Raw genomic sequence first — 27,443 nt, 5'->3', positions numbered from 1 at the left:
AGATGAGCTCTGGGTACTCAGCGCCCTGGATGAAAGCGGCGCGAACAAGATCTTCGCTTATAGTGCCCAGACTTAACTTCTTTGCGTTGAAGCGAGTGATGAAGTCTAGCAAAGATTCGTCTTCCTCTCGGATGCAGTTGAGGATCGTCCATTGCTCTTCAGTATATTTTCTTTGTTGACTGAAGTGCTGGCTGAACTTGTGCTGGAAGTCTGCCCAATCATAGATGTGGTGGCCGGTAGACGATCAAACCACGCTCTGGCTGCCCCGACGAGCGTCATCTGGAACATGTAACACCATGTGGGTTCCGTCCAATTACTGACGGTTGCCCCCGCTATAAATCTGTTCAAGTGATCGTCCGGGTCAGATATGCCATCGTAAGTGCCTATGTTGGACATCTGTTTGGCACTCTTTGGAGCGATCGCTTCCGCAATGTCCCTTGCAAATTTGGACGTTCCCGCATTCGCAACAGTTGGTCTGAAAGTTTTGGAAAAGTCACGTGGGTTTCCCCCCGTGTTCTTTGGTTTGAAGGTTTCCTCGAAATTTCTTCTCGAGTGGAAGTCTGCTTCTCTACGCTTCCCTTTTGCCTTATGACGAGGGTTTGCGTCACTGTCAGATTCTTCCCAATCTTCATCATCCACATACTCGCAATCATTGCTCATGTTGAGCTGTTGTCGAGTGCTTCCGAATTCGTCATTGGCCTGTTGGAGTGAACGTAAACGTTCGTCCAACTCGGCTTGGAATTCTTTCTGACGTGCTTCCGCCCAAGCTTTAACTTGTTCTGGTGTTTGTCGCGGAAGTCTCGTCTGTTGTTTCCCCAACTGGGTATCAATGAATCCCAGGAGGGGATTTTTACTGCACTTGCCCCGGCTTGGGTAACCGGGGTAGTGTTCGTAACAATCGTGTATTCACCGGTGTTCCCCCCAGTAGCTGGGGTTGTGGTTACCGGAGTTTCTTGGTTACTCGGTGGTTTTGGCATCGGGGTAACCTTAACCATCTTTCCAGAAGTTTGAAAAAACTGAGAAAAAGAAGAGTAAGTTCTAGCTTAATGCACGGATGGCGCCAATGAAGAAACACTAAATGACCCCCGCAGATTAAGGATAATCTTAGGGTTAAGTAGATGTTTCCCACGAGGGTTAGGTCCGGCAGAGATGGTTATTCTTCTCAACCTGCAAAACAGACACTGTAAGCTCGTCACTGAGAAGGGGGGGTTCCTCCTTGTGACCACCCTCCGGCGTGAGAATCAGACTAGGTTGTTCTGAATATAAGTGTATATATAGAGAAATAGCTAGAGAGAAGATGATGATACCGTTCCAAGGTGTTGGAGTATTTATAGCCGAAGGTAGGTTTCCAAGCAGGTACGGCCAGCTGTATAATATTCATTTTCCACCAACTACGGGCTACGTTCGTGCCACGATGGGAGTTGGTGGGTAGGCAGCGGCTGATAGTGACATTTTGTACTGGAGCGTGCTCCTCCTCGTACTATTGTCAGTGAGCTGTCACCATGTGATTGGTTCATGGGCTGCTTTTGTCAGATCTTGTCTATTTGTCCATACCTTGGTAGGTATAGTACAAAAGATCTTCTGGAAGCGTACGGACTGGCTCTTTTGGGCGAGAATATTCCCGCCCTGCTCATTCCTTCTTCAGGTGACATTGCTGAAGTATAAGAGTTAGTGCCTTATGCGTGTAGCCTTACTGTTAGTGCGGGTAGCCTTCCTTCTTGGCTTGTACCCACAACTGCGGGGACAGGCAGGGTACTGTACCAAGGGAGGCTTTCCTACGGGAACAGCTGGCTTACTGCGTGTAAGGTCTTCATCTCTCTGAGCATGGTGGGTCCTGCGGATCCGGTTGGTCTTTGCGCAGACGTACCTCTTCAAGGTGAGTCTTGCGGGTCCAACTGGGCTTTGCGAGAACCTACCTCTTCAAATTTCGACACTAATTTATTTTAATTATTATGCAACATGTATAGATTAATATTTTTTTAAGTAAGTCTCAGGGTCAGTAAAACCGTAATATACATTACATATATATACTACTAGCTGGGACGAATAATATGAGTGGCAAGAATGTCAAGTTCTTAAAGTACAAGGACTGATTAAAAGTTAACCAAAAGTTGAAGTCTATTACTGTTAATATGGATAACATATGGTATTCATTTGACTAGTGGCATGCGCAATTATACTATGCCATGGAATATACTCATACTCTATACTCTAGTTCTTTAAGTTCATCTTTGATTTGGCTTGCCACTTGTAGCATTCAAAAAAAGACTAAATATTGGATCCTAAACACGAGTACACGAAGATCATCGGGTGAATATACGCGGTTAATGTTTAAGAAAGAAGATATTTACTTATTTAGGAGTTGAGGAAGAACAGTTTGAATCTATATGCAAATGGCTGGTTTAGTTTCACCGCAAACGTTTGATGCTTACAAACAGGCTGCCGGGATAGCTGGTTCGTAATTCTTGATTCCCTTATCTCTGTGTTTGATGAAATGCAAGTATCGAGATATTACTTGTAGGGCTGTAAACAAACCAAACCGAACAACTGAACAAGTCTTGTTCATGTTTGTTAATTCATTAAGCTTTTATCGGACAAGAGAATGGTTCACGGACATCAAACCGAATGGAATTTCTTGTCCGTGTTTATTCATTAAGATAATAAACTTGTTCGTGAACGGTTCACGGACACAAATGAACAAAAGCAATGTTGTATTTGATTTGCTTGACTAAGAATGGTCAAAGTCAACGGATCGGTATGGTTACGAAGTTTTTGTTGGTGTTTTTCTTGAATATTCATATTCATGTTGTCGAACGTCCACAAACACCATTGAACAAACATGACCTCTGTTTGCGTTCGCTCATTTGGTTCATCTAACGAAATTCCTTGTTCATGTTCGTTCATGTATTAAATGAACGAACATAAACAAATTTCCCACTGAACAGTTCGCCGAACATTTGGTTCACTTACAGCCTACATTAGTCTTTTAGGTTCATTGCATAGTTAGTTAACAATGAATTTAATTTAATTTTTTTTTTTTATGTTTAACACTAGAACCTATTAACTGCTTAATATTTACCTTAATTTTGTTGTCTAATTATGCAAATTGTTATCAATTTTGGCAGGTAACATATTTGCTTTTGGGCTCTTTGTGTCACCAATGTAAGTGTTTTAACAATTTCCCAAATACTTTCATTAAAAAAACTAACTTATAACAATATATATATATATATATATATATATATATATATATATATATATATATATATATATATATATATATTTCCATTTCAGACCAACTTTTAAAAGAATCATCAGAAACAAATCAACAGAACAATTCTCAGGAATCCCATACATTTACTCCCTCTTGAACTGCTTAATATGCGCCTGGTACGGCTGCCCGTTAATATCATATGATAACTTGTTGGTTACAACAGTTAATTCCATCGGTGCGGTCTTCCAGTTATCCTACACTTTAATCTTTATAACACATGCTGATAAACACAAAAAGGTAAGAATCCAATATTTACATAAACATATCAAAACATTATTCAAATTATCTAAATATGTGATATGTAATATGTTCATGTTTACAGTTCAAGATGTCCGCATTACTACTGGGGGTTTTCGGGTTATTTGCCATCATTGCATTTGCGAGTTTGCTCGTTACGGAATTTAAAATTAGGCATTTACTTATAGGGTATTTAAGTTGTGCTACCTTGATATCAATGTTTGCTTCCCCATTGTCTATAATGGTATGTTCTTCGCATGTGGACCCCATGTTTTAATTTAATAACTTAGATTATATTTAGAGGTGTTTGGGTAAGCTTTTGAAAACTGCTTATTTGATTTTTGAAAAGCAAACACTATTTGGTAGACAGAAATTGATGTGCATTGAAAAGCTTCAAAATGAAGCTTTTCCAAACTGATTTTGCTTTTTCAAAAAGCAAATAAACAAATAAGCAATTTTCAAAAGCTCACCTAAATATATGTATTTAATAATTTAAAATATATATGTATATGTTTTAATTTCAGAATCTAGTGATCCAGACCAAGAGTGTTGAATTCATGCCATTTTACCTCTCACTCTCTACTTTCTTGATGAGCACATCATTTTTGTTATATGGAGTATTTAATATTGATCCATTCATTTATGTAAGCTTCTTTTATCAAGCAAAGTTTCAAGTTTTTAAAACTTTTATTTACTTTTTATATTTTTATGTTTTGGATTTTAGGTTCCAAATGGTATAGGAACCATTCTAGGAATTGGACAATTGGGCTTGTATTTCTACTACAATGATAAATCAAAACAAGGAACCAAAGAACCGTTAATAGGATCGTTGGCGTGAAGAACTTCAAGTTCTAGTCTTTCCAGGTAATTAATCAAACCCGCATCGGTATTTTCTTGTGAGAACTTGATTGGTTGTTGAGTTTGATCTTTGATTATCATCAATGAATGTGTGTTGATCATCATATTTGTGTCAATATGAGTTTTTGTAGTTCAATTGTGCATTTGTTTGTGAAGATGAATATGAAGTGTGTGTAATCTATGTTATGTGTATGTTTACATGTTGTCATGTATGCCAAATTTGTGAATTTGTAAGTTTTGAAAGTTGATGCATGATGAGTGGTTAGGGGTGTAAACGAGCTGAACAGAATCCGAACTAGCCTAAGCTCGAGCACGGCCTTTTTAACTTCTTGCTGAATTTTTGAGTTATAGTTTTCATAATTATATATAATATACTTACTATTTATTATATAACATACAATGATACAAAGTTGTAAAGTTATTTTTATTAGCAATAGGCTCATTTAGGCTACTTAAACTCGGTATTTGCGGCTCGGCTCATAATGACACATTTGAATGCAAAAAAAAACAAAAACATAAACAAAAATCGTGTTTGAGCTCGTGGTCTTGCTGCATGAAGTTTTACTAAATTTCAAAAAAAAAAGAAGTAATTAATTACACTCATATTTTGATACACAAAACAAGAACGAAAATTGATAATGAACTACAGAAGATCTCTCAAAGTAGCTCTTACATTGGGTTGTTCCTGCAATAAAAAAGTACAAGAAGTTCAAATGTTTTGTACATATAATGTACAAATAAAAGTATTTGATCAAATAAAATTGTTAGCTAAAAGGGGAACATATTAGTGATAAGTTTTGATATGTATAAATATACTTGACCCACTAATTATTGAGGTTTTCCAAGATGAACCTTAATAATTAATTTGAATTGGATTTTATGAAATTGAATTTGAATTGGATATAACTTGGATGTAGCATTACTGATTAAAATTTCAAATTTCAAATTTCAAACCCCGGTTCATTCGAGTAAACCGAATTAGAAAAACTTAAATTCATTACTCGATTCGGGCTGATTCAAATTGTGTTCTAAATTCATAACTCAAATGGTATAATTCGGATTTTCGGGGTAAGTTCAATTCAAAACTCACAAATCCGAAATTTAAAAATTAACAATTTGAATTTAATTTGTATAATATGGATTAGGAGCCAACCCAATAACAAACAGTGGGGCCATAGGGGAGGGACCATACAAAAAAATGTAGTGTTATTTTTTCACAAAATCCTGATCGCCCCCATAAAATATCGGTTAAGCCTCCTGATAATTCTCATTGATTTTTTGATTTGATCCGTCACTGATTAAATCGTATACATACCTGGATATCAGCAGAGTTGCCTTGATCTAGCGGCTTTCCTCTTTCATCATAAAGAATAAGCCCACTAAACCGCGGAAACTCACACTTCTCACCCATTAATATGGGCCTCTGCCACACGGGAGAACCCGCATTATGGCTCGGCCAGCCCACCTCACCACCCCCTCTAGCAAGCAACGGTGTGGGCTGCTCTTTTCGGCTCGCACTCATACTCCCATCCCACTTATTAGCTTTACTCCACCTAACCGAACCGGTTAAACCCTTCTTCACCTTTAACCATTGACCATGTGACCCTTTTGCCGCCACGGGCTCAACCACAACATTTTTGGCATGTCTCTTCCTAAATGTCATGGCGACACAAAGGCCGATAACAACGACAACTAGGATGGCGGTCCCGGCACAAAAGATGACAGCTTCTTGTGTTGTAAGGTTCCATTTATCTTCTAAGTTCCAAAGTGCTTCCATTGATGAAAGTATTATTATGGGAATAATAGACGTTGTTAATTGTTATGTGTTAATAATGTTTGTAGAGGTTGTGACTTGTGTGACCGACAACTTTGGGCTTGGTTTGGGCTTGAAGTTGGTGTTCAGTCTCTTTCATTTAATTAGCCGTTGAGAATTTAATTAGGTGGTCACGAGGGTGTCTGATGCTACGGTGGATCATTAAATAAGGTCTAAGAGAAAATAATTCTCTTTCTTATGTTTGGTTTTGTCATTACATAAGGATATGTATTCTGGTTTTACTAAAAATTTTTTTAATGTTGTACTACACTACTATCATGTAAGCAATGGACTTTAATTAATTTACCGTTTAAAAGCGTGCTATAATTTAACTAAAAAGTAAATAAAAGGAAAAAAAATGAATGTATGTTTACATGTGATTGGTGAAGAATACTGGACCCCACCTCTTCTTTGTGCTAAATGAGTGCTAAGGGGATAACGCCTCCCTTCCCACTTTAACAAGTTCAATGTAGTGTTCACTAAGGTTTCAAGTGAGGTGTAATGCGGATGCCCTACAGCCCACAACAGATAGTCTAAAGTACATGCTATTCTTATAATATTAATTGCATGTGCTTGGTTTCCTAAAATTCGTTCGTTTAATAACCATTATCAACTGATCAAATTATTTTATTATATATATACAAATAGAGTATTTATGTAATTATATCATAGAGTGACTACTTTATGATGTAATTACATAATTATTCTACTTATATATACAATTACTCTACTTGATTATCATGTTTAGCATGTTAATTTCACTTGTATTTAATCCAAACACTATATGTTATGACTAAAATGCCCTTGTTGTGGTGCACGCATATAATGTATTTATGTGTGGGTCCTCGGGTGGGCAAAAGTGAAATTGCACTAATCTTGACGTTATTTTACTATTTTATGAAAATCTAAAATAATATATTAACTTATTACATACATGTAGTAAAGAAATCAAACGTGTATAATCAGTATTGATTACCAAAAAGATATATGTAGGTGCTACATCCACTAAACAAGATATTGGTGGTGCATGCAAGTCTCAATTAACCAAAATAATCAAACCTTCAAGCCTTGGTATATATATTGTTTATGCAATGACAAGAACGCATATATCAATACATGAAACTTAAAATTACCAATAGAGTGATTTTCGACACATGAACCATTCATTTTCTTCTCAATGAAATGGTTAGAAACGAGTATCTTGTTTTCTTTTTTGCAAGATATTCGGCCACATGCTTCTCAATCTTCTTAAACAACACGTCAATAATCGAAGATCCGAAATGTGAAACCAACAATGGTTCAAGAGCCACCCTAAGAACATTTGATGTGTTTTTCCCATGGATTTTGCTTAGCTCGTCTGAATCTTTCGTGTTAGCGTAATCCGTGTCATGTGGATCCCAATTGAGTTTAAAAACATTCATGTTTTCAAGGGAAAACGATCCCTCATTTTTAATAATGTTCGTAACTTCATCCTCGCATGGAAAATAAAATGGTAAATTAAATGAGTTAATATCTGATCCTCGAACCAACCCCTGCAGTAGTATTGGTTAAACTTAATTGGTTAGTCACGCAAGCAAAGTGGAATAACTAGAATTTTTGACAACATATATATACCTCTTTGAGTATGTCGACGAGTGATTGTCCAAGTAGCTCGAAGAGTGCGCTACCATCCTCCGAAGTTGGATCAACTATCCTTCGACCTGGAAATGTTAATATCATGCATCCACCATGTACTACTTCCTCTGAGCGCATTTGCAAAAATTTTGTGAAATCGGTATGAAATTGTTTTTCATATGCTTGGTATACATTTGAAGGACTAGTTTTTGCCATGTATACATTTGATCCATTATTTTCTAGTCCTTGAGGCATCTATCAGAATTTTAGTTATAATTAATGATATATATCACATATATATGATAACTAAAAATGGAGTTGGATATTAATCATATTATGAGTACCTTAGATAGCCAATGATTACTAGTAGAGGAGTGGACAAGGTGCAGACTTTGGTCAGGAAAAAGTCTATCATAGAAGGAACCTGGAACAACCGAAACAAAACAAGGGCCAAAACTTTCCCCTTTATCCTTCTTAAGCTTGCCATAAAAGTCGGGTAGTAACTTGAAAATAGTATTGAAATCATTTCCATAGAGGTCATTTAAAAACACTTGAAACTGTGGTGTTTTACGGTTATTTTCTTGACACACCTCATGCACTATAGTAATAATATTAGACGCAACCAACAACGGATTTGGGCCAGACGAGCATCCTAAATCTGCAACGATGATACAATCTTTGAAGACATTATCACTAGCTATACTCTTGATTGAAGGCTTTAAAAACGGCACCGCATTTCGTATCCCTGTTTCCTAAAGATCAAAAGAACAAAGAAGATGACTAGATGTGACCAATTGTTGAATATATGCAAAAGTTTATAGTATTACTCAAACCTGAAGCAAGGAGTTTTTGGCATAGCTTGATTCTCCATCTCCGGTATTCATATGTAAAATGTTCACTAAGGCCATATTTTATATATTCTTTGCCTTTGTTACCCTTCTTAATTTTTGTTGCTTTAAATAAGGCTACTCGACTTCTTAAAATTGCTTTAAATAGGCCTCAATGTTGATATTTATCTAGTTATCTACTATACTTTAAACTCAATCGTTGTTTTAATCACAAACGCTTATTTTATTGTTTTTTCTCAGTTAATACACTCACAAGATTATATAGAGATTCCAATGAAGAAAATTTTAGTTGTTTTTTATTTTTTATTTTTTTTTATTTCATACTCTATATTATTATAATTATAAGGAAAATATGAGAAGCTTCAATGTAGACGGTCTTACGTTGTGTTACCTTTTAATAAATAGTCAAATATTTTTATAAAGATTTTTTTAATTATTGTTTTTTGCAAATCACCATTCAAAAGAAATATAATGTCACAGAAGTTTGTTTAATTTATAAATAATTAATAAATATGGGTTGTTACAAAATTATTTAAACAACTTGCTACAACGTTGTTGCATATATACTTGGATTACAACACGCAGGAGGTTGATGTAATTATAGAGAGGGTATGTTCTTTAGATACGACAAATATAAACACGAGTTTAAAACACAAAAAAAGTATATAGAAAACTTGAATTAAATTGCAAAAATTTAGACCCTTTATTTGTCACGTGAGATAATTAATATAAATATATTTTATGTAAATAAAATATTATATTATGTGTTCAGATTTAGACAATATCTCTACATAATCTGGCTGAAAAGATCGATATGTTATATTACTTCCGTTACTTTTAGAACTGTAACATTTTACCATAAAACCAATTTTTATATTAAACTAAAGTATCATCTAGAATCTTGAAAATCACATATTTTCTTAGTCTTCTTGATTAACAAGTGTGTTTTCATGATTTTCCTTTTTAAGTCAATGGAAGCATGCGATTTATAATATATCAATAATGACTAAATTGAACTAGTTTAAATGTAGTTGTGTTTGTACGAGTAGCTCCAAGGGCGTAAAACAATTTATGGTTGGTTTGATAACATTGTGTTGAGCTATTAAGAGTTCTGATAGGTTTAGAGGTAGTCTCTGAATCAGTTAACATGTTTATGAAACTCACCCATTAAGATGCTTCATGAATCACTAATAGCTGTCTTTTAGATGAATCAAACACACTCTAGTGCTCTACTTCTGATTGATTCAGAGGTAGGCTAGACTACCAAACAACCCTTGATTAGTCACATAACTACACTTAGAAAATTAAATGTTTTCGATATGAAAAGCTTTCACCACCTGCTAACAAACTTTGAGAACTGTTTTCAACATGCCTAGAGAATTTTAAATTTTTAGCGGTGAGTGTATAAAAAAATAATTTAAGTGAACCTATAAATAAAATTGGAGTGAATTCATATAGCAAATTTGAAATTGGTGAAAATTCATAGTAGCACTCCACAAATTTATTTTCAAATACGAAACTATAATAAAGTGGCAATAATTTGTTATAAATTTGCTTTAATTACACTAGCACACGTGCTCGATATTTTTTAGGGTAGTAGGGGGGTAAATATTATATTTCTTTCAATTGATTTCTTCTATGTTTGGTTGGGTAATTGAATATGTGAATTGGAATTCGTTGTGAAATGCGAACTATTACTATGATCGCGAGTTGGGGGTATGAGAAAATAAGCGGGTCATTGCTTATATTGATGCAAATATGGATCCACCCGATGATGTTATAAAAAATGGTCAATGGGGTTAAAGAAGTATTATGCAAACTTATTGAATGAAGAGGATGAGGTTGAGTCCGTGGATAAGGTTATCCTCTATGGTGAGGGGCTTCGAAGCCCCTTCACCGTGACACATCAGCGTCACGTAAGCACCGGGGGCATCGAAGCTCCAACCAATAATGTTCCGCTATGGTTTAATGCCCCCAAAGGCGCCCCTATATATATTTGCATACGTATGTATGTGTGAGAGGGGGCCCACCTCTATACCTAACCGTGCTGGCCGTTGGGTTGATGGGCAAGACGACGCCCACCACCAAGGGTGTCACACCTTCAATTTTCGACTAACAAGGTTTTACTGCGAGGCGCGTGACATACCAGGATCTAGCCATGTGTCATAACGAACAACCAATTTATAATGAAAAATATTTAAATATTATTGCTCAACATAAATGAGGTAAGTACATTTACAATAAAGTTGTTACATTTGCGGAAGCGTATAATTAATGAAAAACACTTAGAAACCCAGAGTGCGTGTCAAGACGCCCAGATATAATATTTCATTAAAGACTCCCAGCATAATTCGATGCTTAGTGGGATTCATGCATCCTACACTCATTTCAACTTTGCACGTGCACCTTAAACACCTGAGAAAGACATGCTAAAACGGGTCAACACAACGGTTGGTGAGTTCACAGGTTTGAGTTTAAAAACCAGTTTGTCAAACAAACCATTTAGTAAATAAACATTGTAAGCAATAAAGCATGGATAATGTATGCATTAGTAATACCGCTAGTTAATTACGCTAGCAATCATGTTACATTAGTGTGAGTTCCATTGTGACCGAGGCTGACTTGTTCGTTTATTTGCTACCCACATAGTCTAATATAAGACTAATGCATATTGCGTTCCTAGTAAACGAAACGCCCGGCGACTCCCTCAACCGAGAGCCCCGAGGGGGTTCGTCAAACCCAATAGTACTACCTTTCATTACCGAGCCAGTGTACAATTGCTAACGGTCCAATGTGCATGAGGGATTTCAGTTTAAGTGCACCATGTACACATGAGGTATTAAAAAGTCTAAAATTATCCAAAAAGTTTGTATGTTGCATGCTTTCCCCCCAAAAGGAGTAAGTAAAAAGTGGGGTAGTGAAACTCACCTCGAATGCGGTTCAAATTGAAAGTCAACTGCTTAAGTCAAAGTTGTTCTAGTGCCTAAATCATACAAGCACTACAAGAATTCGCTAAGCGATTCATAGAACCCTTAGTATCCAAATAATTCCCTTGTTTATTTGAAGTTTGACCAGAGTTTAACTTTTTGTTGACTTTGGGCAAAGTTTGACTTTTGTTGACTTTGACCCAAGTTTGACTTTTCGTTTGACTTTTGATGAAAAGGTCCAAGTTGTTGACCGTTGACTAAAAAGTCCAAGTCTCGATAACCGAAGACTAAAAGTTGAGTTTTATTGACCGTTGACCAAAATGTTGACCGACAGTCCAAAAGGTTGACCGTTGACCCGTTGGTGACTTTTGACCAGTATTCTAGACTTAGAATGATTACCTGATGTTCCTAGTCACAATTTAACAACAATCAAATAATGTACACTTAGCCACCTTTCATATAATCCTATGACTAAGTCTAACTTTTACCACTTTCTACACTTCACAAGTAAGACTAACCACTTAGTCAAACAGTTCTAAGTTGACACATAAAGTCCAAATTCAATCTACCACAATCATTCTATTACAAACTACAATTATTTTCACTAACCAATATGTTGATCATCCTTAACAAGTTTTCAATCATCAACACTGATTTTTTCCAACCAACCAAAACTTGTGATTAAATTACCAAATAATTCACACATATTCGTTCAAGTATTAGGTATAACATATATTTTTCTTATAATTTTCCAATTCACACAAATATACAGAATATTCACACTCTACAACAACCTAATTTCAGTCTTTATTTTAACACAACAGTACACAAATATTTTCCAAAAATTCTGTATTTGTTCAATTGATGCAAGACCAATTGGGTTAGATTCCCACTTCAATTTTTAACATTTCAGAAGTGGAACCACACCCATATCGATTTTCAATATCAAGTTATACAATTTACAACACAACTCAGAAAGTTTCTCTTTCAATCAGGATTGTCACCCGATTTTGTAAATTAATAAAAACTAGTTAAGAAATTCCAAAAATTATGATTCTTGACTTTTTGAAAACTAGATTCAAAGTAATTAATCATAGTATCAAATATCAAATCAGAAACACACACGTATTATCAAGTTATTCAATCTACAATCTAAAACACAGAATCTGTCAACAAGCAGATTCAAACTAAAAGTCACAAAAATCATGATTCTTATATCCTTATGATCTTTAATCATCAAAGAACATTTTTATACAATCAAATCTCATGTATTTAATTATTTTACTGATTTATAAAATAATATTTATGTACAAAAGGTTTCCATATTTTCTTTTATAACAAAACACAAAATTTTTTTTAACAATCAACCTTGATTATTCTTGGTTCATTTTCACAAATTCAACTATTTGGATACTAGGTTTTCATGAACCAAAATCAAAATATGAATAAGAATATATACTAAACTATACTTACCTATTGCTTGATTCAAAATCCAATACTCTTTCTTCCAAATTCATCAAGTTGTTTATGGTTTTTGAGAGAAATTTTGAGAAAATAAAATGTGTGTGTGTGTTTGTGTGAAATGGACGGCCCAAGGAAGAGAAAAAGAAAAATATAACATTCATTGTTATTTACTCACCATTTACACCTTCATTTACACCCTCATTAAGTCATCATCAATTTGATTAAACTTTAGATAACTTTATTTTATTTAATTTGTTACATGTTACATTTTATTATAAACATTTTCTAGTAATCATATGTTATGCACTTCTCTTTTGTTACTTATCATGTAATATATTATATGCTATGTTATTTAATTGTTCAATATCTTACAACATATGGGTATGCAACAACTAATCATGTAACATCTTAAGCATGTAACCCAATTACATCTATCACATATAATACATGTAACATATCATGTGTGACAAATTTATTATAACATATAGCATGTGTGACAAGTTTATTATTCTAGTTATCAATAACTAGTCACCCTCACTTAGGTCACCAACGACACGACTAACTCAATGTATGCATACATGACACTACATGTATAAGAGTTCCTTAACTTAGTTAACAGAACTAACTGGGTTTATTGACACAGTCAACATGATTTAACTGAGTTTAGTTAACAGAGTTAACTTGAAAATGCCGGGTGTCACAAAGAGCGCCCCTTGGTGGTGTTAAGCGCCCAACGGCGCCCGCCATCTCATCTAACGGAGCCCCATAGCGAGCCGTCTAATGAGCGGGCCGTTTCATGACTAAAAAAGTTAGATCTTGATCTTTTTTCCTCTTCGATTGACTTCGTTTAGATCCTTTGTTGTGCTTGGACCTAGTGTTAGGCCTAGTTTAGATTGTTTTTAGTTTGGTTAGGTTTCTTACGTGTTTCTTTGTATGGGTTTTGTCCATTAGTTTGTTTTTTTTAATCTTTTTCCATCCATGGTTACACCGAGGAGGGGGGGGGGGGGGGAAGTAGGGTTGTCACGAGTCAAGTCGGACCGAGTGAAGGCTTGCTTGTTGCTTGGCTCGTTTACAACCGAACCAAACCGAACGGCTGAAATTCGAATCGAGCGAAAACCGAAACGAGTCAAAATCGAATCGGGCATTTTTCGATCGAACATCGAGCAATTTCGAGCATTATTTATTTCTTTTTCACTTTAAAACTTTCAATAAGAAACAAGTGTGAATGTTGTAAATTATATATTTTATATATAAAGTTAGTATTTTTTAGACAAATGTATAATAGATTGTAAATTTTTATAAAAAATAAGTTTGAAGTGAGATATAATGATCATGTAAACAAACTTATAGTATTTTAAAAACTTGAAGCGAACAATTAAAACTATAAAATTGACGAAATAGGAAAAAATTTAAGGGGTTAAAATAATTATAAGCTTATATTTACGTGTCTTGTTTCTATATTTATATATTTGTTTATATATAATTATATATAAAATAAATTAAAAATATTCAAGTCGAACCAAACCGAGCAGGCCTTTGCTCGTTGCTTGGCTCGTTTACAAACTGAACCGAGCAGAGCAGCTCATTTAAAATCGAGCGAAAAAATGAGCGAGCATTTTCCGAGTGAGTGGCAAGCGAGATCGATCGATGAGCGGTTTGAACGGCCCTTAGGGAAAGATGCGCTTAGTTTGTATATAACTTTTTTTAATGAAATGTTTGGACCCACCATCGTCTCTTTATACCAATCACTCCCTCCCTGTTTCTCCCTCTCCCGTGTAACACCCCCACCGCAAATACCACTACCACAAACAGTTCCATTAATCTAGCCACCACCACTAGCCTCCTTCTTCGTCAGATTCTATTTCTACAACATGATATAAGTATAAATGTGACATCCGTCAATTTTCTATTTCGAAAACCTTACTTGTTTTATATTTCGATGTATTTCGGATTTTTTTGAATTATGTCAACTACATGTGTATTTTATTTTTGTTACTTATAATGAGTCATGTGTTACAATCTCTATGACGCTCATTATTTTACCCTTTCATGCTCAAAATACATATAACCAAAGTCAAGTGACTAAAACTATCATTTTCCAAAACTTTCTGAGTTTTTGATCCTTCGTGACACACGAAGAACCCTTCCCCCTTCCTTTGCAACACTCGAAAATCCTGGGGCACAGCCACAAACTCATTTGGGTCGCGACACGCAAAGGTTTAGGCCAAAGTCCTTCGTGGCACACAAAGAAGTGCATGTTACACGAAAATGAGCTTCTTAATCAGCTGGTTTTATGTTTGGCCAAGTTTCAATTTTTCTCTTTTTGTCTCATTTTAACTTTTAACGTTATTCTATTAACCTGGACTCCTTCCTATCACTATTACATCATTCTCTTACATCAATTTAGTCAAAGATGATCAATTGCATTGATTCTTGCTTAAACAAAGCCTTAAGACTAGCTTTGGCTCATTAAATGAATTCAACTTTGTTATTAACGAATTCACTCTATAAATTGACCTCTAATCTTCTTTTCAACCTTTACGTACCACACTTCAATTCACTCTAAAATCGTGCTCTGATCAACATTTTGGTGCCTCTAAGAACTTTTACCATAAAATTTAAACTGAGCTATTTTTTACTCAACATCTAGCCTTCGATTCAAACAACCCTCGGGCAATTTGTTATTGATTTATGTTCTATATTATGTCTAGATCAAAACTCGTTTGTCAATTTCAATTGACAAAGGTGTTATCACTTTCGATTCGTTAATCTCACATTCTAACGGTTTATGGCCTAGAGTTTGGGTTTTTCTCAATCACCAACTTATAATCTGACTTTTTCATTCTTAAATTTTTTTTACTTTATAAACTTGTTGGAACCGAACCCGACTTAATCCGTGTTCGAGTCTAGCCAAACCAAACTTTTCACTTAAATACTTTTACCTATTCATTTTATCATCTAAATTCAGTTCACTTATTTTAATCAAACCGAAACTATTAACACTTGACTAATACTTATTTCAACCACGTTTTTCGTTAAAAGCCGAACGTCAACACTTTTAACTCGTTAATCACATAACTAACATTTTAATAACCATCTCTTTCAAAAAAACAACCAAATCATAAACCAAACCTTAGATATCCATGTCAACTGATTTCAAGCCGATTTGAAATTAGGACTTGATTTTATCTAGGCTAGCTCATTGAACTGAACTACTCACTTATCTCACTTTGTCTCATCTCTTGCTAAAACTCCATAATTCATGTGAGTTTTCGTAACCCTTTTTTGGGTATAGCATGTTCTCACATACACTCTTTCACAAATTTTATTTCACTTACTCATTACAATTCAAATTCATTTTATTGTGTGATAAAATTGCATGCTTTATGTTATGTTATTATATGTTTATTTGCCCATGTGTATTTATCTCAAGTATGATAATACACTTACCCAAGTAATTTGGCTTTACCCCAAAGAAAACGGATCCACATTTGTTTACTCATTACCCAAGTAATTTGGTTTTACGTCAAAAGAGAACATATCCACATTTACATTTACATTTACATTTACATTTACATTTACGCATTTCATATTTGTATGGATTTTTCACCATTAACATGTGAATTGTATTTTGTGATATAATATATATATGTGTGTGTGTATAGTTTAAAACTTGCGATTACTCACCAACTACTAGTTAATTCACATATATTTTACACATGCTACATGTACGCTTGATTGATTAGATTGCTCAAGATTGAAGATCATGTAGATTGTTTTTTAGGTTATCATAATAAAAAAAACATATATGTTTTTTTTTCTATTTCAAATTCCATGTAACATGTAACATTTATGAAATTATATGAATAAATTATTATCACTATAATAGTGCCATGGTGTTGTTAACAATCAACGTTACGTCCTGCCGTATAATCCGCTTTTAGTCGGGGTGTCACAACATGCATATTTAAAAATCTCGAAACCATCGCTTAACTTGAACTCAAATATGTAATCTAGGTTTGCATTGGTTAAGAATATGGATGAGCAAATGGTACAACTACCGTCAGACTTTTTGAGGCTTTAGGATTTGTACAGAACATGTATTTTTCCGAATTTTTGCCTTTGGTACCGCTATCGTGCCATACCGATTATTTTTGGCACCACTACGAATACCATTTTTTGGGGATTTTCGATACCGACACTTTTGGTAACGGAGATGAATATCGGTGGTTGTGACATGTGGCGGTTGAACCCTGATGGGATTCAGTTTTTGTCGAAACATAATTTGGTTGTTTCAATAATTTAGTTTGAAGGAGCTAGAAATTTGAACAGTGGTGTAGATTCTGTTGAAATTATTGTTTGTTTTTTTAGTTATAATTGTTTGATCATTTTTGTATGTTTATAATAATACAGTTGAAAATGTCAAATTGATTTAAGAGTGGTGGGGGTGGAAGCGGGTTGCTGGCTCAGGTAAGGCGGGTTAAGCGGTAACACCGCTGCCACCCCCATAAAACCTGTGGTAAAGCAAAACGTTAGATAAAGCGAAAACTCTGGTAAATCAAGAACTTGTGGTTTTTCGCTTTTAGTGATGAGCTTTATAGTTGGACTTTGCTCAGTTGTTCAGGTCCAGTTCGTAATTGAGATTGAAGTATAACATATCAAGTTCGTCTAGAACCCCAATTTGTATGTTTTGGGGAAGTGTTCATACAAGTATAGTTAGTTATGAGTAAAGGGCCATGCATTTATGGTCGTGACACAATTGCAAGATAAGCCATAAATGGTTCTATCGCTGGCAAAGATCTCAATTGTGTCACAACCAGTAATAGTTCTATCCCCGGCAACGACAAAAAAAAAATTTTGAACGGCCAACAAACACATAATACCTAGGCACTCCATACGGGGTGCCCCAATGTCTAACTATCATCGCCAGGCAGGACGCCCTGAGGATCGAACTAGAGATCACAAAGATCTCAGTCTTCTTTCATTGAGCCACCTATATCCCCTCAAGTGCTATAAGTGAGGATTGAACTTGGGTTTCCATTGAGAAACTCATGTTTCCTACCACTACACCACATTAGAAAGAACCCAACGAACAAAAATTAATCATTTGAAAGTTTGTGTATTATATTATTTCAAGTAATTTATACAAACAGTCCTTTGCAAAAGTTACATAATCAGTCCTTCTAATATGAAAAGAATGAAATGCATGTCTTTAACTAAACAGAAAAGTAAACATGTGTTAATTTTAACACCAGACTCATTACCTTGCTCAAACTAGATGGTCACTGTGTGTAATTAACTCCACCAGTTATTGTTGCTATATTATATATTACCAACTATTTTAAATGCATGATATTATATTTTATAAGTACGTTATCGATATGGAAAAGATGATATGGATGTATTTCTAGCATCCTAAGAAGCCAAAAGAAACAAACGAGGATGTTGAAGAACAACACTTTGATGAGTGTCATGACCGAGTTGATAACAAGAAACCCCCGTGTTTTACGAATCCACACCAAGTCTTAGACAGTTCGAACGGTGCTAGCCACAAAACCTAATATGAAGGTTATATAGTGAATTCAAGAAATCCTTCTTGAAAGTCATTATTCATTACAAGTATTTATATTTTGTTTTGAAAAGTGATGTACAAACACTCATGTAATATAAGTGAAGGAATAAAAATAAACTAGTTTTCAAAAGCACCATTTTCTCAAAACAAAATTTCCCCTTGTTTTTAATTTCACATATTTTCAAAAACTAATGGCAAGTTTAAGGCTTTTTGTTGTTGTTGTTGTTGTTGTTGTTTGTTTGTACTCATTGTAGATGTTTCTCTGTAATTCTTAATCATCTTCGGTTCATAAGAAATCCGAATAATTGAAATTTGTATTTTAAAATTGTTTTTCAATTCTAGATTGTCTAAGATATTATTGATTTCATCATATTTTTGTTAAGGGTGATAATGGATTGAGTTTGGGTCGGGTTTCCCATACCCAATTATCGAAGCCCGTCTCAAACCCGCCATATATATTTCGGGCAATTCCGAGGGTCAAACTCTGGCACTCTTCTTTGATCCACCACCGGTATACTTATAAGAGTAGTATTTGAAGCTTTTTTTAGGCTTTATCTAGGCGGTGTAGCTGGGAAGGAAGATCCGGGAGGATCGTCCTTCCTGGTGGCTAAACCCTTGAAAGTTGGTTTACCGGCTACAAGTATTAAATAAAATAACCTCTTCGGGCCAAGGGAGGAAGCCAGGAAAACCCTAAACCTTTTGGGGTGCCTCGTCTTCCGTAGAATAATCCCGAAGGGTTATTCGGTTAGGGCAACACTTTCCAAAAAAGTAGGAATATTTTTTCCTTACCATTGGGAAGGGAGAAAAGTGCTTCCGTCCCTTGTCCTAGACCACTCCTATTGGGCTTTTGATACCGTATGGAGCCACTACTCTTTGTTCGACATGCGCAAGAGCTCTTTGCTCTCCTAAGATCGGCCCACCGTAACCGACGCACGACTAGGAAGGTTACGATGCCACTCCACTTTCCTGATCAATACCCGACTTTTTGTACTTAGATATGTTCCCTTCCCGAGTTCCCTCTACCTATCGTTGCGGTAGGCCAAACTATAATTCTTTAAAATGAAAGGGAAACAATCTTAAACTTTCACAATAGTGTCTACTCCCACTCAGAATCCTCTAACTCGCTTAGAATCCATTTATGATATGAAAGAGATCCCTTCTCTTTTTAAGAAAGACTTACTCCCCAGTCTAAAGATAGGAACGACAACTTGTACTTTACACAGACTTACTCTCCTTTTATCCATGTCTCCTTTTGCATTATCAAAAGGTACACGTGAATTAAGCAAATATGTTCGGATAAAAGTCAAGAGGTCATAGTTCAAAGCATGTACTGGACAAGGATATGGGAGATATGAGAGATATGAGGGATGACATGGTTTGTCATGGTTCGAGTCCTGATCTCACCCGGGTTTACCGGCTCCTCGCTGTCGTGCCATTTGGCGGGCGTGGGGGTCGGGTTTTATCCGGTGAATCCCTCGTCCGTCCGGACTAGTGGCCGGCTCGGGCTACCTTTAGCCAATGGGGGCCGCGTACGAAGTAACCGGCGTTACTTAGTTGGTCGTTCAAAAAAATGTACTGGACAAGGATGGGGCTAGCTACGCCTGCGAAACTTAAAACTTGGGTAAAGCATCATCCAAAGTTGAATCCTCCGGTGTTTTGAAACCCGGCCCGGCCGGTTGGTCCGGTCCGACCGGGACCCGGTCACTATACCGGTTCGGGTCACTATATTTGGCCCGTTTTCGAAAAACCCGGCCGGTTTTGCGGGTGACCGGTTGGCCCGGACCGGTTGGACCGGTTGACTCGGCGGTTGAACCGGTAAAACCCATTTTTTCATTAAATCTAAAATGTAATGTGCATGCCGGGATTCGAACTTGGGTCATTTTGGAGATAGAAGCTTTAATAATTACCCACGAGCCAACCAACCAAGCTTCATTGATGTCTTTATTAATCATACATATTTAAAAATCAATGTATAAAACATAGATAAACACTAAAGTTTGTTTTTATTATTATTTTGGTTATCATTATTTTTTATATGTATATGAATTATATATATATATGCAATTATATATTTAAATTATTTATGACGTCATCCGGTTCAAACACCGGTCCGTCCTCCCGGGTCGGTCCGACCTTTGACCCGGTAAGGCATTCGGGTCGACGCCCGGGCTGGGTCTGAAAACATTGGAATCCTCACTTTAGGATTGTATCCCCGCATAATTCAACCCCTCTCCTGTGAATCTCTATCGAGATTCCTCTGTGGCCACCCGACGGATAGAGTTGGCAAGGCCCCCGTCACACAAAAAACTATAGTTAAAAACCATAAGTTTAGAGACTTATTGACGGTGACCCCGTTACTTCCCATGGGTTAAGAAATTAATTGTTTACGCCCCAAACAGAACTTCAGGATTGACGCTAACGGGCGATTTACCCTGTTAGAATCTCTACAGCTAATGGATCGCGGATAATGGAGTAGATACCGGTTCCAGTGGTTCCAGACACTATTGCTACTCGATCTAAGTTCAATATATTGATTTCGAGTATTATATATGTTATTTTGAGTTTTATCTCATATTCTATCATGTTTATATTAGAAAGTGGGTTTAAACGCACTTTAAATTCACTTTTAAGCCATTGTCTTAGGCAAGTGTAGAAGGCTTGTTAGCTTTCGGCTTTCATTGTTAAGTAGTACTTAAATGAATCACCTGCCGGGTTTCGGTTTTTGCATCAAGTTTTGACAAAATCTAACTATCTAATCTAACTATACTAATAAAAGAAAATAATGAAGATGATGTGGCAATTCCACATTCATTCTTGGCCTAATCTCTCTTCCCATTCATCCTACTTATCCATGGGTTATGAAGCAAAACCATATTGATAAATGGGTTATAATTTCCTTTCTAATTCTCTAATCTCACATTTAATTCATCCTAACAATCCATGGGTCATGGGTCAAGATAATTTTGACAAATGGGTTATACTTTCATTTCTAATTATCTTATTTCTCATCTTATTTATCCTAACAATCTATGGGTCATGTGACAAAAAAATTTTGAGAAATGAGTTATAATTTTCATTCTAATTCTCTAATCTCTTATCTCATTCATCATAGTTACCCACGGGTAATTGGTCAAAACAATTTATGCAAATATTGTATATAAAAAAATCGATTTTGTAAATTGGAGATTCTAGACTTCTTATTATTTGTACTATATATTTTATTTTTACTTTAATTTTGTTCATTTCTTTCAAATAATGAATCTTTTTATTTTATTATTTGACAAGTCCCATGTAATACACGGGTTTAAAAGCTAGTATAACTATATATATATAAAATGTTATAGAAATTAGATACAGAAACTCCGGTTCAAATTTCATATTATCATATAGAAATTAAATATAAAAAAGTTACACCACGTTCAAAATTTCATTTTCAAATAGAATAATTAATTAATATATTTAGAATTATAATATACAATATATAAAACAACTGGATCAAGGATTATGTGAGAACTTTTTTGTAATTGAAACTATGAGAACTATTTTGAAACCACAAAAAACCTAAAAATAAAAAAAATCACAAAATAAAAACACACAAAAATGGAAAAGGTAAAAACCAAAATTCTCATTTTATCATCCCGATTTCATTAAAAAAACTCTGTTTAGCTAAATTATATACACATATGTATAATATATACATATATATATATATATATACATATACATGTTTTTATACACATATGTATAATTTAAGATAAATGATATTGTACATACGTGTATATTACGTAACTAAAGATTACATAAAATTATACATATGTGTATAATACGACGTGTTTTTTTAATGTAACAGGAATGAAATATAAGAATTTTGGTTTTTTTTTTACTTTTTTAAAATTTTCGCTTTTTTTGTTTTATAATTTTTAAAAATATTTTTTTTTATTTATTTTAGTGGTCTATAATCGTAAATGTTATAAATATATAATATTGTGGTTATCAATACCTAATATAGATTAGCTTTCTCCCCAAGTTTTCCAATCATATATATACATCTCATGTAATACACACATAATTAATGAAATCTTCATCTTTCTCCCTACATGTTCATCTCTTATTGTCTGGCTATTAGGCTTGTTTCACAACACGTTTTCAGCACGAGTCTCTCAAGTTAGATGCTAATCCCTTACCACGGTTCTCAACACTCAAGTCATCCTTAATTGGTCCTAATGGGGTAATCTGCAAATCAGGTCAGCATATTGAATCCATGATTTTATTACTGTCTATTAAGCGTTAATATATTGTGTTGAGTTGATTTATTGAACTATCTTTTAAACGGTGAAACTAAGTTTTTAGAAAGACCAATCTTGATTTGAATATTTATGTTTTTAAGCAAACAACTTATTTTTGAGCACTTTCGATTAGCCCATATTTTTTTGTTTTCAGTATCATAATTAAGCCAAACATAACTGATTATATTACATTTTTCTTTTAGTTCAATGCATGAGAATAATTTCTTTTATAACAAACTGATTACTATGCATTGGCCATATACATTATTAATGATTATAATTATTTCAATATTAAACGTGCTAAATTGAAAGGTTGTTTGGTTCCATATGCATTAATTCAGATTTATATAAAGTTTATATATGAATTTTACATAAGTTTATAATTATCTAAAAGAGTATATTTGATTTTGGAGATATTATATGTAAACATCTACTATTCTTAAGAACGTGATTTATGTTATTCCGGTTCCACACATTTTTATTAGCTGTTTATTTATTATAGAGTTAACATAATAACATTAATATTTTATTAGATAGATGATAATCTATTAAAGGCATTAGTTTATATTATATATAGTTTTATTAGCATAAATTATTTGAATCCAAAATAAATTGATATCATTCTACATCCAAGTAATTGAATTATTACATGTGTTTGTCGCATACATCATGATTTTTTCTTATGTTTTACTATATGTACTTGCAATAAGTATTAAGCTCGTTATAATTATGTAATTATTTTGGTAGAAGTTCTATGCTAGTCAAACACATATGTTTGTTTTGGTTTTTGTCAGTGTAATAAGATAGTAAATTATTAATAAAATATTTTCCATTTATATTGAAGAATCATATAAGAAAATAGTTGTTTACGAGATTTTCTAATCTTTTTGTAAAGGAAATTAATGTTTTATTCTATATTGATTTATGATTAATAAATGGTTTAGTTTATTATTATGATTATTTTGTTTCCAAAATTCTATCATTTATGATTAATATATGAGATTTTATCGCCATACTTATAATATTTATATTAGACCAAAATTGGATTGACTAGTTCAATCGGTTAAAACTTTTATTGATATATATTTGTATTTAAATGTTTGGTTAGTCAAAAATACCTTTACATGTTTAATATATTTGAGTTACATGGTTAATAAGTTAATGTCATACTAATTAAGTTAGAAAATTACGATTCTAAAGTTTCCATAGATATAAACCTTTAATAAATATAATAAAGGTGATACAAGAGTTGGTTAATTAGCTAGATTAAATCTTGTAACCTGACATAAATATTATATTGACAATCGTGTATGTGATATTACACATCTACTTAGACATACATAATTCAATCATGTATTAGAATTTGCAAACTTCAAATAGTTATATACTTGTCAATAGTAACTTAGTGAGTGCAAATTGTAGATGGATTTGTATGCATGTGATATAAGTCGTGCTATGTATAACACCGTTGGGTTTCTATCATAACTTGTTACGATGTAAATTTGTCTCTGATATAAAATGTTTTCTACATATTGTAATATCTTTATGTGGATGGTATTGAATGGACCAAGTAAACCAAAGTTGTGGTTTATATCACTCTCATAAAAAGTTTAAATGTAATTAAATATAGCAAATGAAGTGTTAGTCTTCCTGAATCTCATTATTAATGCTTATAAAATATTAGCATGATAAAACTTACATGACTCATTCATGTAATTACTACTCAATACTTTTTATACGAAGAGAAGAATAATTATGAGGAAAAACCAGATAAGACAAATATTCAATTTTCAAACTTTAAATATGCTCATGAAGAAGCATATCATTGAAACAAATGAAGTGATTTTCTATTCGTGTCCTAGAAAGTTATGAATAAACCATGAAATTGGTTGGTTTTATACAATTTTCTAAAATGAATGTGAAAATGTATTGATGATTGCAATCATAGTCATGATTGAGAAATTGTAATGATAATAATGAGATCAAACACTAGAAGTGGCAAATGAATTAATCATATATGAGAACAAAATATGGAAATACAAATATGGAATCACATGATCGCTTGAAGAGATAATACAATGTTCTCACATATTTATAGTCTTGTATTAAAGAAGTGTAGTACATATACGGTCATAAACCTGAAGTTTATGAATCACGATTATCTAATGGCATGACCGGTTAGACCACATCGAGTCAATGATATGAAATATATTGAAAATCATGAGATTCTTAATGATGATTAAACATGCAAAGTTTGCTCTCAATGAAAATTACTTATATATTAACTAGAGTAGGGTGTGAATCCCTAAATATTATGGAATTTAACATGATACCATTTAGTATTTTCAAAATCGATGCATCGTCTAAATGGTTATCAAGATCGCAACTTCATGTTTGAATGATCTATGGCTTAGATAATAAGATAGCAAACATCTTATTCCATATTGTTATTTACATTCAGTTATAATAATGAATTTGATTCCCAAGTTAATAATGATCATTGGAATAAGTGTTGAACTTCATAACAGATTATGTTCTTACATAAATTGTTTTATTAAAGACGGTTACTCAACGTCTATAATTTGTTGCAAATGCAATATCACAAGAACAAAGGTTCATGTTTGAATTTGAGTACATATGATTTTATATGTCTTAGAAACTAATTCATATCAAGCTAACAAATTATAATACTTCCTCCCCATTATAATTGGTTTTTGGTCAGTAACCAAGCTATTCTCATCTAATATTTCGTGTGTGTTATATACTGAAATTAATCCACCATAAAACACAAAGATGAGGTCACAAAGGAAGTTGGGAATTTATGTCGGTATTAAATATTATTTATGATTATATATTTAGAGCCATTAATGAGATATTTGCTTATGGCTCATTAGTTTTAACTTTAGTGAATCAACATTCCCAACATTAGGAGGAGATATAAAGCAGTTGGAATGAATTATCATTGATCCTAAAACTAAATTATATGAACTAAAATTTCAAAGGATAATTCATGAATAAAGATTAACGAATGAATTACCAGACGATTCATTGACCAAAAGAGAGTGTCTAGCTAAGACGCCTATACGAACTGCTAATGCTCCAATTAATAAATGCCCCGGAAGGACACACGCATATTGATAATAATTCTAATGCACACTTGTAGCGTGGTAGATTGATCGGTTTCAAAGGTAAAATTTCCTCAAAAATTGGAGCAAGTAATAAAGATGGTCAAGTTGAGGTGCAGTAAAAGGTCTCTTGAATGAGATTAGACATGATAGTTCTTAAAGAACCTTAGGTACCTGAAAACAAAGAGCTCTCAATAAATTATTGTATCATGTCTATAAAGATATATGGAATCGAAATAAAGTCGACGTCGTTATATTTTTATATATATGATTAGCGCTTGAAATGATGATGAGGATCAAGATTTAATATATGCCTATGAATGAAAACATATAAATGATTGGCCAATATTGAAAGACGCAAGTAAGGCATAGTTAAAATTCTTAAGAGAAACGGAAAGTTTTCGGACCAGCAGTCCATACAACTGAAGTTGTAAAATATGTTAGATATAAACGGGTCTTTTGTGTGAGTTATGAAAATTCAATAACTGATATAAGACAAAATTGGTAGCACAAGGATTTTGCAAAGACCCATGATTTAATTATGAGGAGATGCATTCTCCAATACTGGAAACATTGACTTTCCGATATCTAAATAGTCTGGTAATAAAAAGAGAGAATTGATATGTGTCTAATAAATATTGTGATTTAGTTGATACTGAAAGTTTACAAGAAAGTCTTCGAAGGATTTGAATTATCAAATCATGTAAATTAAATTCTTGAGAACACTATGAGTCATGTTGTATATAGATTCATATTTGAATATGTTACGATTATTGAATATGCTGAACATAAATGTAACTCCTAAAGAGTTTCCTAAGGTAGTTGAATACCTGAAAGGTTAACTAATACATCTTAATGATGGAATTCTTGTGCATCAATAAGCATACACATAGAAGAGAATCTATATGATGGGTACAATATCTCAATAAACAAAGAAATGGTACAATATGGTTTTTGATATGCGATACAAAATTGGTGTGCTAAATGAGCAAGTTTATGCAGCAAAAATCCTAGAAAAGTGAATACACATGCATAATTTATCAAGTTGGAAAGAAGTTCATGATAGATTGGAAAATGCATAGAGTTATGCTTATTGCGTATGGACTAATATAGTCGGATTGAGCATGGTACAATCAATAATTATTTTGATAAGGAGGGAGATAAGTTGGATGCCATTAGTCATACTTTTATCAAAATTTTACTCTTAAAGGTTCATATAATCACAGTTTACAGTGATGATGTACACATCCTCGAGAGAAACTGCAGAACTTTTAGAAGGATAATTTTTGAAATATCTTCACATGATGTGATTATTGCTCGACCTGCGGTTTGAGTATATGTGTAATTATATGTTTATCAATCTATCAAAGTACATTTAAAAATGTTGAGAGAATTTACCAAAGACAAGATTGTTCTCGGAGTACG

General features: G+C 33.8%; 3 protein-coding genes across 3 annotated transcripts; 1 reads left to right on the top strand and 2 right to left on the bottom strand.

The window, feature by feature from the left end:
* Positions 1-2,108: 2,108 nt before the first annotated feature.
* LOC143543439 (bidirectional sugar transporter SWEET2-like) lies at positions 2,109-4,650 on the top strand. The gene is made up of 6 exons (XM_077035761.1): positions 2,109-2,454; positions 3,126-3,162; positions 3,295-3,511; positions 3,597-3,755; positions 4,036-4,155; positions 4,236-4,650. The coding sequence occupies exons 1-6, from the start codon at positions 2,388-2,390 to the stop codon at positions 4,347-4,349; spliced, it is 714 nt and encodes a 237-aa protein (XP_076891876.1). The 5' UTR covers positions 2,109-2,387; the 3' UTR covers positions 4,350-4,650.
* Positions 4,651-5,012: 362 nt separating this feature from the next.
* LOC143543447 (uncharacterized) lies at positions 5,013-6,177 on the bottom strand. The gene is made up of 2 exons (XM_077035765.1): positions 5,685-6,177; positions 5,013-5,054 (listed from the first exon to the last, which is right to left on the bottom strand). Exons 1-2 carry the CDS (start codon positions 6,144-6,146, stop codon positions 5,013-5,015), a joined length of 504 nt encoding a protein of 167 aa, XP_076891880.1. The 5' UTR covers positions 6,147-6,177.
* Positions 6,178-7,147: 970 nt separating this feature from the next.
* LOC143543438 (S-adenosyl-L-methionine:benzoic acid/salicylic acid carboxyl methyltransferase 3-like) lies at positions 7,148-8,775 on the bottom strand. Its single transcript, XM_077035760.1, has 4 exons — positions 8,630-8,775; positions 8,141-8,548; positions 7,797-8,051; positions 7,148-7,714 (listed from the first exon to the last, which is right to left on the bottom strand). The coding sequence occupies exons 1-4, from the start codon at positions 8,702-8,704 to the stop codon at positions 7,346-7,348; spliced, it is 1,107 nt and encodes a 368-aa protein (XP_076891875.1). The 5' UTR covers positions 8,705-8,775; the 3' UTR covers positions 7,148-7,345.
* Positions 8,776-27,443: the final 18,668 nt, after the last annotated feature.

The sequence above is a fragment of the Bidens hawaiensis genome, unplaced genomic scaffold, assembly GCF_021521415.1.
Source record: "Bidens hawaiensis isolate Kalapana, Puna unplaced genomic scaffold, B.hawaiensis_p1.1 tig00013121_1, whole genome shotgun sequence".
Classification (NCBI taxonomy): Eukaryota; Viridiplantae; Streptophyta; class Magnoliopsida; order Asterales; family Asteraceae; genus Bidens; species Bidens hawaiensis.
The sequence above is the reverse complement of the archived record's forward strand: the minus strand, read 5'-3'. Positions and strand labels throughout refer to the sequence as shown.